General features: G+C 32.8%; 10 protein-coding genes across 10 annotated transcripts, besides 3 other annotated features; 6 read left to right on the top strand and 4 right to left on the bottom strand.

The window, feature by feature from the left end:
* Positions 1-104: 104 nt before the first annotated feature.
* Positions 105-746, top strand: TA12565 (cargo protein (transmembrane protein tmp21 homologue), putative; the record flags this gene model as incomplete). Its single annotated transcript, XM_947297.1, has 1 exon — positions 105-746. One exon carries the CDS (start codon positions 105-107, stop codon positions 744-746), a length of 642 nt encoding a protein of 213 aa, XP_952390.1.
* Positions 645-713: a sequence feature (1 probable transmembrane helix predicted for TA12565 by TMHMM2.0 at aa 181-203).
* Positions 747-802: 56 nt separating the features above from the next.
* On the bottom strand, positions 803-4,280 carry TA12570 (ubiquitin-activating enzyme, putative; the record flags this gene model as incomplete). Its single annotated transcript, XM_947296.1, has 3 exons — positions 803-2,322; positions 2,368-2,973; positions 3,005-4,280. 3 exons carry the CDS (start codon positions 4,278-4,280, stop codon positions 803-805), a joined length of 3,402 nt encoding a protein of 1,133 aa, XP_952389.1.
* Positions 4,281-4,424: 144 nt separating this feature from the next.
* Positions 4,425-5,891, bottom strand: TA12575 (ATP-dependent RNA helicase, putative; the record flags this gene model as incomplete). The annotated part of the gene is made up of 2 exons (XM_947295.1): positions 4,425-4,922; positions 4,956-5,891. 2 exons carry the CDS (start codon positions 5,889-5,891, stop codon positions 4,425-4,427), a joined length of 1,434 nt encoding a protein of 477 aa, XP_952388.1.
* Positions 5,892-6,093: 202 nt separating this feature from the next.
* On the top strand, positions 6,094-6,947 carry TA12585 (eukaryotic translation initiation factor 6, putative; the record flags this gene model as incomplete). The annotated part of the gene is made up of 4 exons (XM_947294.1): positions 6,094-6,103; positions 6,135-6,317; positions 6,360-6,752; positions 6,784-6,947. The coding sequence occupies 4 exons, from the start codon at positions 6,094-6,096 to the stop codon at positions 6,945-6,947; spliced, it is 750 nt and encodes a 249-aa protein (XP_952387.1).
* Positions 6,948-7,024: 77 nt separating this feature from the next.
* Positions 7,025-7,087: a sequence feature (Signal peptide predicted for TA12590 by SignalP 2.0 HMM (Signal peptide probability 0.937, signal anchor probability 0.027) with cleavage site probability 0.654 between residues 21 and 22).
* TA12590 (apurinic/apyrimidinic endonuclease Apn1-like, putative) lies at positions 7,025-8,582 on the top strand (the record flags this gene model as incomplete). The annotated part of the gene is made up of 10 exons (XM_947293.1): positions 7,025-7,180; positions 7,233-7,425; positions 7,455-7,589; positions 7,622-7,677; positions 7,708-7,813; positions 7,843-7,935; positions 7,966-8,015; positions 8,046-8,183; positions 8,217-8,256; positions 8,287-8,582. The coding sequence occupies 10 exons, from the start codon at positions 7,025-7,027 to the stop codon at positions 8,580-8,582; spliced, it is 1,263 nt and encodes a 420-aa protein (XP_952386.1).
* A 132-nt stretch (positions 8,583-8,714) lies between these two features.
* Positions 8,715-8,786, bottom strand: a tRNA.
* Positions 8,787-8,862: 76 nt separating this feature from the next.
* TA12595 (uncharacterized protein) lies at positions 8,863-10,210 on the top strand (the record flags this gene model as incomplete). Its single annotated transcript, XM_947292.1, has 6 exons — positions 8,863-9,152; positions 9,191-9,468; positions 9,498-9,697; positions 9,731-9,901; positions 9,931-10,151; positions 10,186-10,210. 6 exons carry the CDS (start codon positions 8,863-8,865, stop codon positions 10,208-10,210), a joined length of 1,185 nt encoding a protein of 394 aa, XP_952385.1.
* An 18-nt stretch (positions 10,211-10,228) lies between these two features.
* TA12600 (uncharacterized protein) lies at positions 10,229-10,788 on the bottom strand (the record flags this gene model as incomplete). The annotated part of the gene is made up of 4 exons (XM_947291.1): positions 10,229-10,246; positions 10,277-10,455; positions 10,485-10,604; positions 10,638-10,788. 4 exons carry the CDS (start codon positions 10,786-10,788, stop codon positions 10,229-10,231), a joined length of 468 nt encoding a protein of 155 aa, XP_952384.1.
* Positions 10,789-10,931: 143 nt separating this feature from the next.
* TA12605 (uncharacterized protein) lies at positions 10,932-11,824 on the top strand (the record flags this gene model as incomplete). The annotated part of the gene is made up of 4 exons (XM_947290.1): positions 10,932-11,266; positions 11,299-11,518; positions 11,547-11,676; positions 11,745-11,824. The coding sequence occupies 4 exons, from the start codon at positions 10,932-10,934 to the stop codon at positions 11,822-11,824; spliced, it is 765 nt and encodes a 254-aa protein (XP_952383.1).
* An 8-nt stretch (positions 11,825-11,832) lies between these two features.
* TA12610 (uncharacterized protein) lies at positions 11,833-14,455 on the bottom strand (the record flags this gene model as incomplete). The annotated part of the gene is made up of 3 exons (XM_947289.1): positions 11,833-14,076; positions 14,108-14,263; positions 14,306-14,455. 3 exons carry the CDS (start codon positions 14,453-14,455, stop codon positions 11,833-11,835), a joined length of 2,550 nt encoding a protein of 849 aa, XP_952382.1.
* Positions 14,456-15,161: 706 nt separating this feature from the next.
* On the top strand, positions 15,162-15,651 carry TA12615 (autophagy protein 8I, putative; the record flags this gene model as incomplete). The annotated part of the gene is made up of 3 exons (XM_947288.1): positions 15,162-15,201; positions 15,274-15,379; positions 15,417-15,651. The coding sequence occupies 3 exons, from the start codon at positions 15,162-15,164 to the stop codon at positions 15,649-15,651; spliced, it is 381 nt and encodes a 126-aa protein (XP_952381.1).
* Between the last annotated feature and the right edge of the window lie 34 nt (positions 15,652-15,685).

The following is a 15,685-nucleotide window of genomic DNA, read 5'->3' as shown; positions in this document are numbered from 1 at the left end:
ATTGATTATTATTAATTTATATTTAAATATGAACAAATGTTTTAATTGATTTCTTGGTTCATTTTTTCATTGCATTATTTGATTTTTCCTAAATTAATATAACAATGGTTATCCCATCTTTTAATTTTAATTTAACCACCATTTCCATTCTTATTCTCTTTAACTTTACTATAAAGTCTTCTTGCTCTTATATCGATGCCACTACGTATCTGGAACCTTATCAACAGTTTTGTTTATCTGAAGTTGTAGGAAAAGATATGTTTGTTCACTTGACATTTGGTATTTTAGACCTTAAACCAGACCAGTTCTACTCAGCCTACGTGATCGAGGAGGGCTCAGATCAATATATTTTCCGTGAATCTGCTATTAGAAACGACGTCTCACTTTCATTTACTTCAGTTGAAGGTCCTTCAATTACTTTATGCGTCAACGGACCTCAATCTGGTACAAATTTTAACTTTTCGCTAAAGTTCGGAGCCGACGCAAGGGACTATTCAATTATCGCAAAGAGTTCCCACTTGGATCCTGTGGATATTAGGGTTCAAAACGTTCTCGATGAGCTTTCTGCCTTTCACAAGGCTCAAATTATCGGCGCTTCATCCATTGACAGAATCAGTGAAAAGGCTATTAAAACTTACCATTTGTTAGCACGTTTTGCAATCGCCAATAGCGTTTTCGTCATTTTCTCAACTCTTTGTTATATTTTTTACTTTAGAAACTTCTTCAAATCCAAAAAATTAATCTAATACATACACATATACACAATGTAATATACACGAGTATATTGTATATAGTATAGCTATTATATTATGGAATACTTAATATCAGGAAGTTCTATAACCTTATTTGACTTGTTATCCCTTGCAATAATGTGTAAAAACAACTGTCCAGAGCGATGGTTTAGTAAATCCTGAAGTGGCTTGAACCTGTTGTGTTCACCCACAATCAAGTACCCGTTCTTAAATGTTAGGCCGTCAACTTTAATGTCAAAGATGAATTCAAGCAAATCAACCAACTCATAAAGATAAATCAACTCTTTTGGTCTTAGTTTACAATACGTATTTGGACCATTAATGATATTTCGGGAATTAAACTTGTAGGGTACAGTGTGCTGACTACTTTTGGTTAAACCATCAGCATGCACTCGATGTTCCCGAATAATGAACTGATCCCAATATGAAAGTGACAATCCGTTGAGAATAGAGTTTTTATTATCAATTGTGAAGACTTTTGGGGGTTCACATGTGTTTGTTACATATTTCATTGTAGCACTGTTGAAGAAGTGGTTTTTGAAAAAACCACACAAATAATCGAGCTTAGAATAGTTGAATGGACGAAGTGTAAAAATAGTTTTATCACCATTACAAAAGTTAATCTCACTCTTATTCACAAATAGATTTAATTTTACATTGTCGTTTATCACCAGTTCATTTCCATTCTTTAAAGAAGTTGGTAAACCTGACAAACCATTTCTATCTTCTTTCATACATCTACTACTAACAATTGTACTTTTAATAATTGGTAGTTTGTAGAGTTCCATAAGTGAAAGTGAAGAGGCAATTGAAACGGATGTTGAGACAGCTGGTACAATGTTCTTTGCTTTTCGAACCAAATTTGTTTTTGAGGCTTCTGGTATATTGAATTTGCGTGCCCTCAAGTTACTCACAAAGTATACAAAGTCAGTTGAATCATTACAATCCTCCTCAATTACAAGTGGGTTAAACTCATAGTTGGTGTTTTTCCTTGAATTACAAACAAACACATCCACTAATCTCTGGAAATCCTCTTTTCTGAACTTATTGCCCGACATGTGATCTCCAAACTCTTTATACCCATGATTCAAAATGAGGTTAAACTTGTCATAATCCATATTAACTGGTTGAATTCCAACGTTTTTGAGAGCTTTCAACTTCAAATTTACTAACGCTGAGATTAACTTATTCTTATATTCCGATTCGTGACCGACGTATTTGTCATATTTCATCTTCGCCCACTGATTTACCACATATTCTTTCTTCTTCTCGTCAGAGTTTATTATCTCTAGATTCTCATAGACTATCTGAATCAAGTTGTGAAAATTGTTTTTGCCAGATTTAACAGCTTGTTCAAGTGCCTTAACTGGGTCCTTAACAAAGTTGTTAAGGATCATGTGCTGTGTGTTAAAGATCCAGGAGAACAACTCAATTGAATAAAAAACACAATCGTCAATGTTTGATGGTATTCCCTTTACTGAACAACTGTACCTATCTGATGATACCGCTTCATCTCCCATTGAACTTGAAAATGACTCTGTAATATACGGCACCATAAATGACGTACTACCTAATCATCATTAAATCCCATTCCTAATTATCTAGAGTTACATACTACTAACTATATATATTTCTATATAGTATTGTGTATATGGTAGTCTTAAAATGATACATTTCATTCCATGAATTCCAGATTCAATCATTGGCAAGTTATTTAGAAGACAAAAGTTATCGAGTGCTACTCTTCCTTCAATGTTATCCACTGCTGAAATTGCTACATAATTGTTACCCTCAGATATGTGCCGATCAAAGAGTTCGAAACTATCTTCAGTGAATATTCGGTTATAATACTTGTATCCGCTGGTGTTATGTAGTAGGTTCAGGTTCCTAACTGCTACCTGGGCTTTTGGTTTCCCAATATCGTTAATTGTAAACAAAGCTTGCCTAGATAAATTTGATACATCTACAGTATCATTATCGAATAGTGTTACATCCGAGACTCCCATTTCAGCCAGAAGCTTAAGATAGTCACATCCCAACGCGCCTGATCCCACTACCAGAAACGACATTTTCGACACTTGGCTCATTGATTTCCTTACATTTTCAGCATCCACTTGGCCTGACTCGTCACTGAAAATATCACTTCTATCCACTAATATTAGATCTGAAGGTTTGAAAGTGTGTGTTATAGCCTTAATACACTCTTGAGCTGCCAAACCACCTAAATTCATATTCTTAATAAATACTCTTACCAATTAGTGATATTATTGATGGGATTTTAAAGTCCTTCAGACAGTTAAAGTTGGAAACAACTTTATAGTCTGACTCAGAATAAACTTGTTTCGTTACTGCGTAAAAGTTCTCCAAATCCAAATGGGATTCTGGTGGTAAATTATACGAGTTTGTCTTACTCAATGCGATAAACGACGCTAACACAGTCACTAATTTACTGTTCAAACTACTGTTATTATCTGGGCCGATTACTAATTTTTCTATCGATTCATGCGTAAATATTCTCTTGACAAAATTTAGGAACTTGTTTACTGTTAGCACTGAATTGATTAATGATTCAAAGGTATTGAAGTGTAGTTTTTCAGGTTTATCAACTTTTCTAACTGATACCACTGTGTCTCTTAATTTATCATTTCTCGTATCAATCCAAAGCTTTAAAGAACCTTCACTAGATTTGTCTACATTTAATATCTTAAACTGGCTCAACTTATTTTCAGACCCATGTTCCTTGTATCTAACTTCAATAATGTCATTTTTACTATACTGAGATAACTTTGATGAATCTACCTCAAGGCAGGACTGTTCTCCTAACTGTAAAATCCTCGCTGAATCCTCCTCATATGTTTCATCTGATGTTACATGAACTTTGTGGTCACCAAAGTCGTTGAGAACGATTCCAGCACATCCTGAAACTGACGCATAGACTATGTTTATCTTTTTATGGAACAACTTATTGAACTTGATTGCCGTCAGAATTGGTTGGTTTGATATTATTACAGCTGAGTATTTGTAATTTGACAAATGTTCCAGAAGGTCAGTGTGTAGGATCTTAACATTTGCGTCCGGGTTTAAAATTAAAATTTCCTTTAAAATAGCCCTTGTCAGAGACTTGTTTTCGTCCCACACTGTTACTGATGACACTCCAGACCTTATTAAGTGTGTTATGATTTTCGACGATAACTCGTTCGCTCCAATCACAAACACATTTGAGGAATTTAAACGCTTTAAACCTGCCGATCCAAATAAAAGCTCAACTCTTGATATTTTATTATTTTTTACAGTCGAATTTTCTAAATTTTTACTTTTATTGTCGGAATCTGTGGATTCTAATCCTTCCAAATTATTACCATTACAAACATCATTTAATTGCGATAAATTATCTTTTTTCTCGGGATTCCTTTTAAAATTTAGGAATCCGTCGGGGAATATTCCTTTATTATTTCTAAATATGTTTATACATGACGAATTGAGATTAGTTATGATAAAAACTAAATTAAACACATTAAAGTAAAACATTCAAACATTTTATAACTAATTAAACAACAAATGTGTAATGAATAAAATAAAATTACAATGAATATATTGACTGAATGTTAGAGAATTTTACACAATATTACAATATGGGTACTTGAGAAACTTCCTTGATAGGAAAATGTCCATTCATTTATACTCCCGCTCTTGTAAGAATATGTGAGCCTTTTGAGTAGCTACAGTTACCTTGTTTAATAGTTTTACAGCCTCTTTATCCTTGATTTCATACTTTTTAAGCCTAATCTCCACTGAATTCTCAACGTTCTTAACCTTGTCAACATCAAACTCATCAATGAATGAAAATGCGATACCTTGTCTTCCTCCTCTTCCTGTTCTTCCAACTCTGTGAATGTAATCAGATGGTGTAGTTGGAAAATCGAGGTTAATTACAAACGCCACTTCTGGCACGTCAATTCCTCTTGACACCAAGTCCGTAGCAACTAATAAATTGGAATACCCAGACCTAAATTTTGATAGCGAATCCGTCCGTTTAGACTGTTTCATGAGTGAATGTATACATGTTACTTTAAAATCTAGTTGGTCTAAGGTTAATGAGACAAGTTGGCATCTTTTTTTGGTACACGTAAAAATTATTCCTTTGTCCTTTTCATCCTTTAAAAATCGTTCCTTCAATACATATACCAAATATGTTATATGTACATGTTGAGGTAGAAATAAGTACTCGTGTTCGATTTTTCTGTTAAGTTTTAGCACTTTTGATGACTCTTCTGTTGCGTCGTAGAATTCGAAGTTTGTGTTTGAAATCTTTGATGCCAACGTTCTTATGGCGTCTGTAATTGTTGCTGAAAACATGAATGTAATCCTTCCTTCAGAAGACTTAGGAATACACTTTAAAATCTCCTTCAAATGTTCTTGAAAGGTTATATCTAATAGTCTATCGGACTCATCAAAAACCAAGTACTTTACATTTGAAAATATACTTGATAAATTACGTTCAGCATTTGAAACTTGGTATGCTAGTCTTCCTGGAGTTGCTATAATGACATGAGGTCTCTTTTCCATTTCTATCGACTGGCTAACGATATCAACCCCTCCGACACATGATAACACCAAGATGTTCATGTTAACTCCGAATATTCTAAACTGGTCCGAGATTTGAAACGCCAGCTCCCTCGTAGGCGTTAACACTAGGCTGTAAACTCCGTATGGGTTCTTCGCCAGTGATGTAAGTATTGGCCAGCAGAAGCAAATAGTCTTTCCAGTTCCGGTTTCAGAGCATCCGATTAAGTTTTTGCCCTTAAAGGCTGAGGGTAAACACAGTTGTTGAATCTTTGTAGGTTTTTTAATCTGAAGTGATTTACATATTTCTATTATCCAATTTGGAACTCCAAGCCCTTCAAATGTTTCTAAATTCTCCTTTTTATTATTTTTTTGTATATCAGATGTATGATTTGAAGTTTCAGAACCTAATTTTTCCCTTTTAAATTTGTTTTTTGAGTCAGAAATTAGTTTAAAACTTTTAGATCTAAAATCATGTAAATCCCATTTATTAGTACTAAGACTATTTTCAGAAGAATAGGATTCTTCAATACAATTATTTGCGATAGCTAAAGAAACTGAAGATTCAGATAACATTTTATGAACTTCTAATATAAAAATAAATCATTTTAATAAGAATTTTGAAAAACTGAGTATAAAATAAATAATTGAAATCATATAAATTAATTTAAATCTATAATCTACATGTCCTGACAAAATTAGAAAAAATAATTTAACAATTAATTTAATTGTATTTATTTAATTTTTCTATTTCTTAACTTGTATTTTATCCTTTAAAATGGCCATACGTAGGTGGATTTCTCCTTAATTATTCTTTAGGGGCTCAGTATGAGAACAGCAACGAAGTTGGAGTGTTTTCCACTTTGACTAACTCGTATGCACTGGTTTCGCTTGGATCTTCCACTAATTTTTCGAGTCTTTTTGAGGCAGAATTGACTCCTCACATCCCAGTAGTTCACACTACCATCGGTGGTACAAGAGTTATAGGAAGGGTATCAGTAGGTAAGGAATAAATCACATATAATATTATATAATAAATTTTAGGAAATAAAAAAGGACTTTTGGTGTCCAGCATTTGTACAGATAAAGAATTAAGGCACCTGAGAAACTCACTCCCTGATTCCGTAGAAATTCGAAGAATAGATGAAAGATTATCAGCTCTAGGAAATTGTATATCAGCAAATGATTATGTTGGATTAATTCATGTCGATATGGATAAAGAAACCGAGGAAATAGTAGAAGATGTTTTGGGGATCGAGGTTTTCAGAGCCTCAATAGCCGGAGATGTTTTAATCGGAAGTTATACTAGATTTCAAAATAAAGGAGGACTGGTTCATGTAAAAACTACAACCAGTGAAATGGAAGAACTTTCACAACTTTTACAAATTCCACTAACCTCAGGAACTATTAACAGAGGCTCAGATGTTATTGGAGCAGGTATTAAATATTTTAATTAAAATTTTTATAGGAATTGTCGTCAACGACTGGGTCGCATTTTGTGGAATGTCAACCACCGCTACTGAGATTGCGACAGTTGAAAGAATTTTTAACTTGGCAAGACCATCTGGGCTCAATTCTTCTATCATCGATTCCTATAGTCTTAAGAGTGCATTAATTGACACATTAATTTAATTTAATCTTTTTGTCCACTTTTTTATTTTTTTTCCATTTTCGTGCCCAACCTTGAACATTCGTTATATTATTATTTCATGCGTTATATATTTTTACCTTTAACTGTAATAATATGTATGATTTTTAACTTTTGCACAGGAATAAGTCAGAAACGAACCTTACAACTTTATTCATATATTTATTCAAATAACCTACACATCCATCAGGATATTTTAAGTAAATTCTCTGAAATGGTACTATAACTTTATTTATTATATATTTAAACTCTAATTATCGCTATTTTAGGCGACTAAAGTCAAAACTAAACTAGTTAAAAAAGAAAAGAAGGAAGAACTCAATAATGATTTGGAAACAAAATTAGAATCTGTAAAAACTAAAAAAGCTGTTAAAAAAACACCAAAATCACTGACTCAGACGAAACTAGACTTTGCAACGCCCACAGCAAGTCCCACCAAATGGGCAAAAATACCACCACTGGGTAGAATTAAACACCTTAATTCCTTTTAGACCCGAAGGAGGATGTAGATGAAGCGTATAAGAAAATCGCGGAATTGAGAGAAAAATCCAATGTCTATATTGGAGCACATGTTTCAGCGTCAGGAGGACCAGAATACTCAGTGCCAAACGCATACAATATCCTAGGTATATTTTATGGCTTCAACATTTATCGTTAGGCCAGTCGTTCGCACTTTTTCTTAAGAACCAAAGGACGTGGAACTGGAAAGCTTTGGTGAGATTTAACGAAATCATATTAATTTAGTCGAAATCGGCAATTGAAAAGTTCAAAAGTAACATGTCAAGTCATAACTATGACCCCAAATTCGTACTCCCACATGCATCATATTTGATTAACATGGCTAACCCAGGTATTTGCTAGATAACAATAAGTGTTTAGACCCGGATAAAAGAAACAGAGCATTCGATAACTTTTTAGATGACATCCAAAGATGTGAGCAACTAGGGATAAAGCTCTATAACTTCCATCCAGGTATTTAAGAGCTATGTTATCTTGTTATAGGATCAACTTGTGGTTTATGTGAAAAGAAGGAAGGGATAAAACACATTTCAGTATTTTACAAATCAGTAATCGTGATTTAGGACTGTATTAATAAGGCCTTGGAGATGACAAAGGGTGTTACAATTGTGTTGGAAAATGCGGCAGGACAGAAAAACGTTATCGGATCAAAATTTGATGATTTGAAACAAATCATAGCAAACGTTGAGGATAAATCAAGAGTATTCACATTAATTCAATTAGAATTTATTTAGGTTGGAGTATGCCTTGATACCTGTCACCTATTTGCCGCAGGTAATTTATTCCTATTTCACACAATTTTAGGATATGATATTAGAACAACAGAACAGTTTGACCAAGTTATGAAGGACTTTGATAGTGTAGTTGGACTTAAATACCTTAGAGCAGTCCACCTAAATGACTCAAAGTCAGACCTCGGGAGTGGCCTTGACCGACATGAAAACATCGGCAAAGGAAAGCTTTCAGAAGAGACCTTCAGGTTCATAGTTAACAGTCCTTACTTTAAAAACATACCAATAATTCTTGAAACGCCAGTTACTGAAGGGAATGAAGGTGTATATAAACAGGAGGTAAAACTCATGTATAGTTTACTCGACTAATTCATTTTAATTTAATTTTAATATTTTGTTCCAACGCTTTGAAATTTATTTTAACCACTTTAATAACAAATTATAAACAATTTGAAAACAAAAATAACTTAATCTATAAACTTTGAGGGCTTTTACGATAAAAGCCGTCTATGGGATTCGAACCCATGACCTTTTGATTACGAATCAAATGCAATACCGCTATGCTAAGACGGCTCCGAACACTCATCAAATAATAAGCTTTAGTGTCACAATAAATAATCTTCAAGATACATAATGATACGAGAAACTAATGTTTTTTTATAATTTCAAAAATGTAGGAGTGTATCTATACCTACACTTAATTTTAACCTTTACAAGAAGATACACATATGGAATCTTGATAAATAATCGCACATCGTTCATTAATTGCAATAATAATGACCAGTATCGCAACTTAAAAATAGTAAAAGCAACTTTACCTGATAATGATTCCAGCCCAAATAAATATATCGAAGACTTCCTCAAATCTTCTGTCAGCAAAAATCTATTTAAGGACCAAAGTCCAAACTTTATAGGAATGAGCCCAGAATTAACTAAACTGTAAGTTCCATACCACTCAAGTTGATATAAATTATTAGGAGTAAGTCAAAGTCCTGGAGCGATATTGTGGCTGATGAGATCTTAAAGAACAGAAGACTTGAATATGAGGATGATCAGAATGTTCCAAGAATTAGCGGTGATCCTGAAGAACACCGTGGACTTCCTATAGAAAGAAAGCCTTTTAATTACAGATTAACACCTGAAGGACGAGTAGAACTTGAGGATTATATAGAGCATTTGAAGAGAACAGCATACACAAACCCTGTAAAGTATAAAGAGGATACGCCTATTCTTTGGATAATCAGATCATCTTATGGTATTTTGAAATTTTATTAGTGTTTATAGGGAACTACTGTGAGCTCCTGGAGAAAGATGAGGATAAAATAAAGTCACTTGTAAATAGAGTTAGAAAACAGTTTAGTCGATCAGAACTAGAAATTCTCGTTTTAAAAGTAAACGTGAAAATGCCACTATGTGAAATCATGTTAGAAGGAACCATGCCTGATATGGTCAGAATATTCTACGCACGAGGAGGAACTCTTCAGGTTAGACTTAACTATTATAATTCGTGGTTACAGTACTATGTTACACCTCGTTTTTGGACTAGATGTGAATTACTTGAAATGGATCCTAGACTTGAGGCTATTTATGGAAAGGCGAATGCACCAGGTTTATTTCCACAGTGGGATGAGGATGGAATGATGGAGGAGATTATCGACTGTATGGACAGGAGACCTGACTACGCACTGGTATTTGATATTTACTAAATGGTTTTCAGGAGTTTAGATTGCCCAACCTCTGGCAGGTAAAGATGTTATTACCCGAGTTTAACCAACACCTAATGAAACTATTCTTTGACAAGGTTCACTGGCCCACCAGACTAAAAGTTCAAAAGGCTTTTGAAATGGGAGTCGAAGACTACCGAACAATAATTGAGAAGAAGTATGTGTTTTATCAGAAGATTTCTTTGAAAAGTCAAGGATTGAAAGATTTATGGCTGTAAGTGTATTGCATATTTAACACATTATTTTAGCACAAAGCCCGACAGTTTTGATTAATAATATTTTACAATTTTACTACTCTTCATAAATCTCCTAAGCAATTTTTTAACTTGTTTAACATACGCAGTTTGAGTCATCTTCGTCCGATGAACACGATTCATTAAATGAACTCATTTTCGATAAGCTTTCAAAAATCGATTCAACTAGACTTGAGTCGTCAGGTGATAGTAGTAGTGAGTGATTATCCTCTTCATCCTCAGTTACGTTCAATTGTATGAAAACACAAGGGTTTTTGAACAGATCTAAACAAGATTAAACGGATCAAACTTACTAGTATCTTTAGATATCGCGTGAAACATCATTGATTTGTACGGAAATGAATATGAATGCCTTGAAGGATCCGAGTTTAGCCAGATTAACTTCAGATTCGTTAGATATAGGTTCCCAACTCCTGAAAAAAACACTGTATAGCAAATTATCATACCATTCTCCAAGCTGTTTAGTACCAACGTGACATCTGAATATCGATTATAGACTTCTTCTTGTTCAGATTTGTCGAGAAATTTGGAAACATCTTGAGACGTTTCTATTACAAAAGTTCTATGATTCGGTTGATCTGAGTTTGACGATTCCATTACTTATAAAATTATTGATATAACATCTGTTTGATCCCCCATTCGTCAGATACTCTAATAAATCATTTTAAGATTAACACATTCTACTCCATTTGAGATGAATCAACTTATTTTTTATAATTTTAAATAATTGTTTTTATATAATGGCAGTTGTGAACAAATTTTTGGGTCTTTCTCTAAGAGGAGATTACCTATCATATTCTTTAATATTTAACAACACTCTTCATAATTTGGGCTCCATTGACATTAAATCGTCTTCTTCAGACCATTTCCCCAAAATCAACTCAGTTCTATCCATAATAAAGTCTGAAGTGGATAAGGAAGATTCCACTTCCGTGGATTCCAACAATAATAATGGCTGGAATGTTGGAATATACCACGATCCGGTTCCAAATAAGCATAATTTTGACCAGAATAAGTTCTACAGCTTCTGTAGAATCAAGACTATTATAGAATGTTCATGCAGTGTAACTTTAAGGTACTATTTTAATATTAATTTACACATTTTAGTACTTCTCCTCTCACAATTTCAAGCTCAGAGCTCTGTAAAACTATCGGTAACTTGAATTATTCTATGCTTTGTTTAGCAAAGGTATCTAACTCTAAGATATCAAACATTGATGAAGTTGTCAAATTCTCCTCGACTGTTTTATCAAAGTTTATTAGTTCTCCTTCAACAGTTCAGTTTGACGGGATTGCGACTTCGTGGGCTACCGCCTTATCATTAAAGGTTTGTAAAAAATTTTAATGGTTTTTAGAGGAGGCTTAGCCTTGATTCTCTGGTTTTGTCTGAAAACGACACTTTGAAAATCCAGGCCAGACTTAAAAACGACAAGGTCGTCAATGACCTAATAAGTAATATTGAGCAAACTAAAAATGACAAGAGTCGTATGTTCCTGAGCTTATACTAAATACACTATTACAATATCTATAAATGTATATATATTTTAATTCAGATTTGAAAAATGCACTCGAGAGAAGAGTTCACAAACTTGTACAGGATTATGTGGAGAATATTGTCCAATTTGTTGATTGACTCAGAAATCAATTTCCATATCGCTTCTTTCTTACGAAATCGTCCTTTATATTCGCTTTAAATGATATAATGTTCACTTTGCCGTCCTTCAACAGGATGTCAGTATGTACGATAAATTCATTCTTAACTATATTCGTGTACTTGCTATTTGACTCGTCCGTGAATTTTACAATCTCGGTTTTACTTTCGTTTTTACCCTTTTCCTTAACTACTCCGTGTTTATAGCTTTTATTTGTCTTTACATAACGCACTGGTTCGTATATTGTGTTCTCAATTGATGGAATATTATACAGTCTTCTAGGTCCAATAACAATCCTACCTTTATATTTATCATTCTTATTTTTATTCCTTTGACTATTAAAATTCTTTTCATTATAAGAATTCTTTTCATTATCAATAGTATTTCTATCAATCTTATTTTGCTCACGTTCATCATTGTGTTTAATTGAGACTGGAGTCTTAACTTCAGAATCCTGAGAATCTATCATAGCAAAGGGTTCTTCATTTAATTTGAAGTAGAAAATGTTATGAGTAGTTTGGACTATAACCAAATTTGAGATACAAAACGAGTTTAAAATCATTGAGTTGTTATTGTAAACTCGGTTTGGAATAGTTTGGATCATCAGGCCCTGGTATTTAACAATGACCCGAGCAGATATGTCGTAGACGTAGTACTTAAAGTTCGTCGAGAAGGCTATGAGGAACTCGCAATTGTCATTAAACGACACTGAGCAGATCCTGGAGTTTGAGTCGAACCTAGGCAACATAAAATACAAAAAATTGTCGTGGTCTGAAATGTAAACGTTCCCGTCCAAACAGTAATACACACACCAAACTTTGCCTCCTTTGAATTGAGCGGTGCTTGGAAAATCGCAAAGCGTGTGATTATAATGTACAGAAATTTTTATTACATGTTTGTTGAAATCTAGGTATTTAACAGTTGACAGCGATCCATCTTTAACATTGTAAATACTAAACACATATTTATCCTCAGAAAAGTGGTTGATCATTAGTTCAAAGTTTGATATGAATGCCATTGAGGAGACAATAAGGTTTTGGTACTCAAATTTGACTTGTGAAACCTTCAACTCCTTAAGGTTTACCAACAAAATTTGGATACCTACTTGGTTCAGAATTGCAACAACATCTCCTTGAGGTGACAATAAACAGCTATTAATCCCTCCTTTGTTCTTGTTCATTTTCATTTGACACAGTTTATATGGTACATTACTATAAAAGTTATCGTTAAATAACTCCACATCTGACGACCTGTCTGACACCGACGTAGTATCAGAATCTCTACTTGAGGCCAGGTTTGAGACTGGGATATACCACAGATCACAGTGGTGTTTGTATCTACACAGTGCCAGCGTCTTGGTGCTATTCATTGAAACTACTGGAATAAACTTGGACACGCTCGGGTAAATAAGTTTATACATTGACTTTTTGGAGTCGAAAAACTTAAATGCTCTCAAAAGTGAAATAGAGCCTGAGCTTCCCGCACTCCCAACAATCCCATAGACATGGTTAATGCACAAAGTCCTAATATCTCCTTTAATTGGGTATTTGAATCCACTAACTGACCAACCAGTTGTCGAGTCTTTTGTTGAATTATCCAGTTCCTTCATATTTGCACCCAGTTGATCGTTTAAGAGCATAGCGTTGGATGATTTGTTATTCGTGTACAACGTGACTTTGCTATCCAGTCCTGCTGAAAACAATGTATCGTTATTAAGTAAGCCAAGTGATAAAACGTCATTGTTATGCTGAGTGAACAAATGGGACATTGTGAATGTGGATACGTCCCAAAACATAACATTTCCGTTAGAGTCTCCGCTCACCAGTGTGTTTTCAGATGAAATATACAACAAACACCAGACGTGCACGTTATTTTCTTCTGTTACAGCTTCATCTTCTCTCTTCTCATTTTCATTTTTTACTCTTTTTTTATTCCTGTTCGATGTTATCTTTATTACATTACTATAGTCATCGTTATTCGTGTCGCATATCAGGATCATTGAGTCTGATGTTCCGCAAAACACTCTTCCATCATCTACTGGGCAAACGCTCAGGATTCTTTTATTATGTCGTAGATGTACCTTTTTGAAATTGAGTTCTTCTTTTTTCTCAATAAATTCTTCATTCCAAATTGAGAATGAGCGTACGCATCCATCATCACATGCTATTAAAATATCTGAATTATTTGATAGGACTCCTGAGAATATTGCTCCTCCGTATGATGTGCAAGATCTCTATAACACTGTTTATAACTTATTTATTTACCTTTGGTCTCAATAAATTTAAATCCCACTCATTAATTATTCCATGTAGTCCTACTGTAAACAGTCTATAATCTGATAAGTTGTAGTAATCTAAATTTTTGTATGGAATCCAGATTATTGATCTGAATGATGCGTCTACATTTACGTCCGAAAGGGTCTAAACAAAATTATAATCAACATTTGTTTTATAAAAACATACCTTTAGGTTTATATTTGATACTACTTCATAGATTGAGACATTGTTGGCGTATGAAAAAGCCAGATATCGCCCACAGTTAGAGAATGAGGAGGAATGTATGCAAATATCATCTAAATTGACAATATTTAGTAAAATAAGTTTGTTATTCATGATTTTAGGGCATTAAATGAATGAATACCCTATGTATCATCTATGGCTAAATAAATATTAAAATTTGTTATAATTTTGACAGAATATTTAATATACATTATAATGTAAAATACTAATACAGAAGGATGATAAAAAATACAAATATGGATACATGGATTTTATAGATCCCAATATGTGAATATAATATTATGAAATAAAAAATATAAAAATAAGCATTTACGAAAAATAAATAATCAGATTATTAATTTTTTAATATCAACATTTGAATTAAAATATTTCATTAGAAACATCATATCGTATGATTTAATTTATTAATATTATATAAACATTATCTTCAAACACATTAGAACTAGAATTATTTATCAATACATACAATATATAAATAAGACTATAGTATTAATTTATAAATAAAAATATGTACAATTACAACTAGTTGATACAAAATAATTTATATTAATACTGTATAACTCAAAATCAATAAAATTTGTAAAATACAATTAATAATAATAATGTGTAAGAGTTTATGTAGTTAAAATATAATTTTAGTTGATAATTAATTTTGTCTCAACATCAGCACTATATTAATAGATATATAAAATCATTATCAATTTTATATCAACCATTGTACCATCTTTGTATATTATTTTGTATTTTCGTAATATTTCGATTTAAAGATTTAATTAGATGATTAATAAATTAATCAATAATGGTAGTGAATTTAGATGAGGAGTTGGATGATATACTAGGTAATATTTATTTTAATCAAATATTTATTATCATAATAATACAATTTTATCTTTCTTTATTATATAATTTAGCAGAGAGGAAAAATGAGGTTTCAAGGTTAAGATCTAAATTTAGAAACAGGATTCCCGTAATTTGTATACCTTCTCATAACAATCCATTTAAAATCGAAAGATCAAAGTATTTTTTCATTTATGAAATATAAATATAATCTTAGGTTCCTCGTACCAGTGAATATGATGTACGGCGAATTTAAATACTTACTACAAAAACACTTAAATTGCCAATTAATGGACGATCCTCATTATTATGGAAAAAACAGCACTGTATACTTATATGTAAACAATAAAATACCCAAAATGTCCACTCTTCTGGGTGATTTATTCAGAAAACACAAATCCGAAGACGGAATTTTGTATATGGTTTATTCAAGTGAAAACACACTGGGATAACATAACTCTATGAGTTTCATCTCGTATAACATCA

This window comes from Theileria annulata, chromosome 2 (genome assembly GCF_000003225.4).
Source record: "Theileria annulata chromosome 2, complete sequence, *** SEQUENCING IN PROGRESS ***".
NCBI lineage: Eukaryota > Apicomplexa > Aconoidasida > Piroplasmida > Theileriidae > Theileria > Theileria annulata.
The sequence above is the reverse complement of the archived record's forward strand: the minus strand, read 5'-3'. Positions and strand labels throughout refer to the sequence as shown.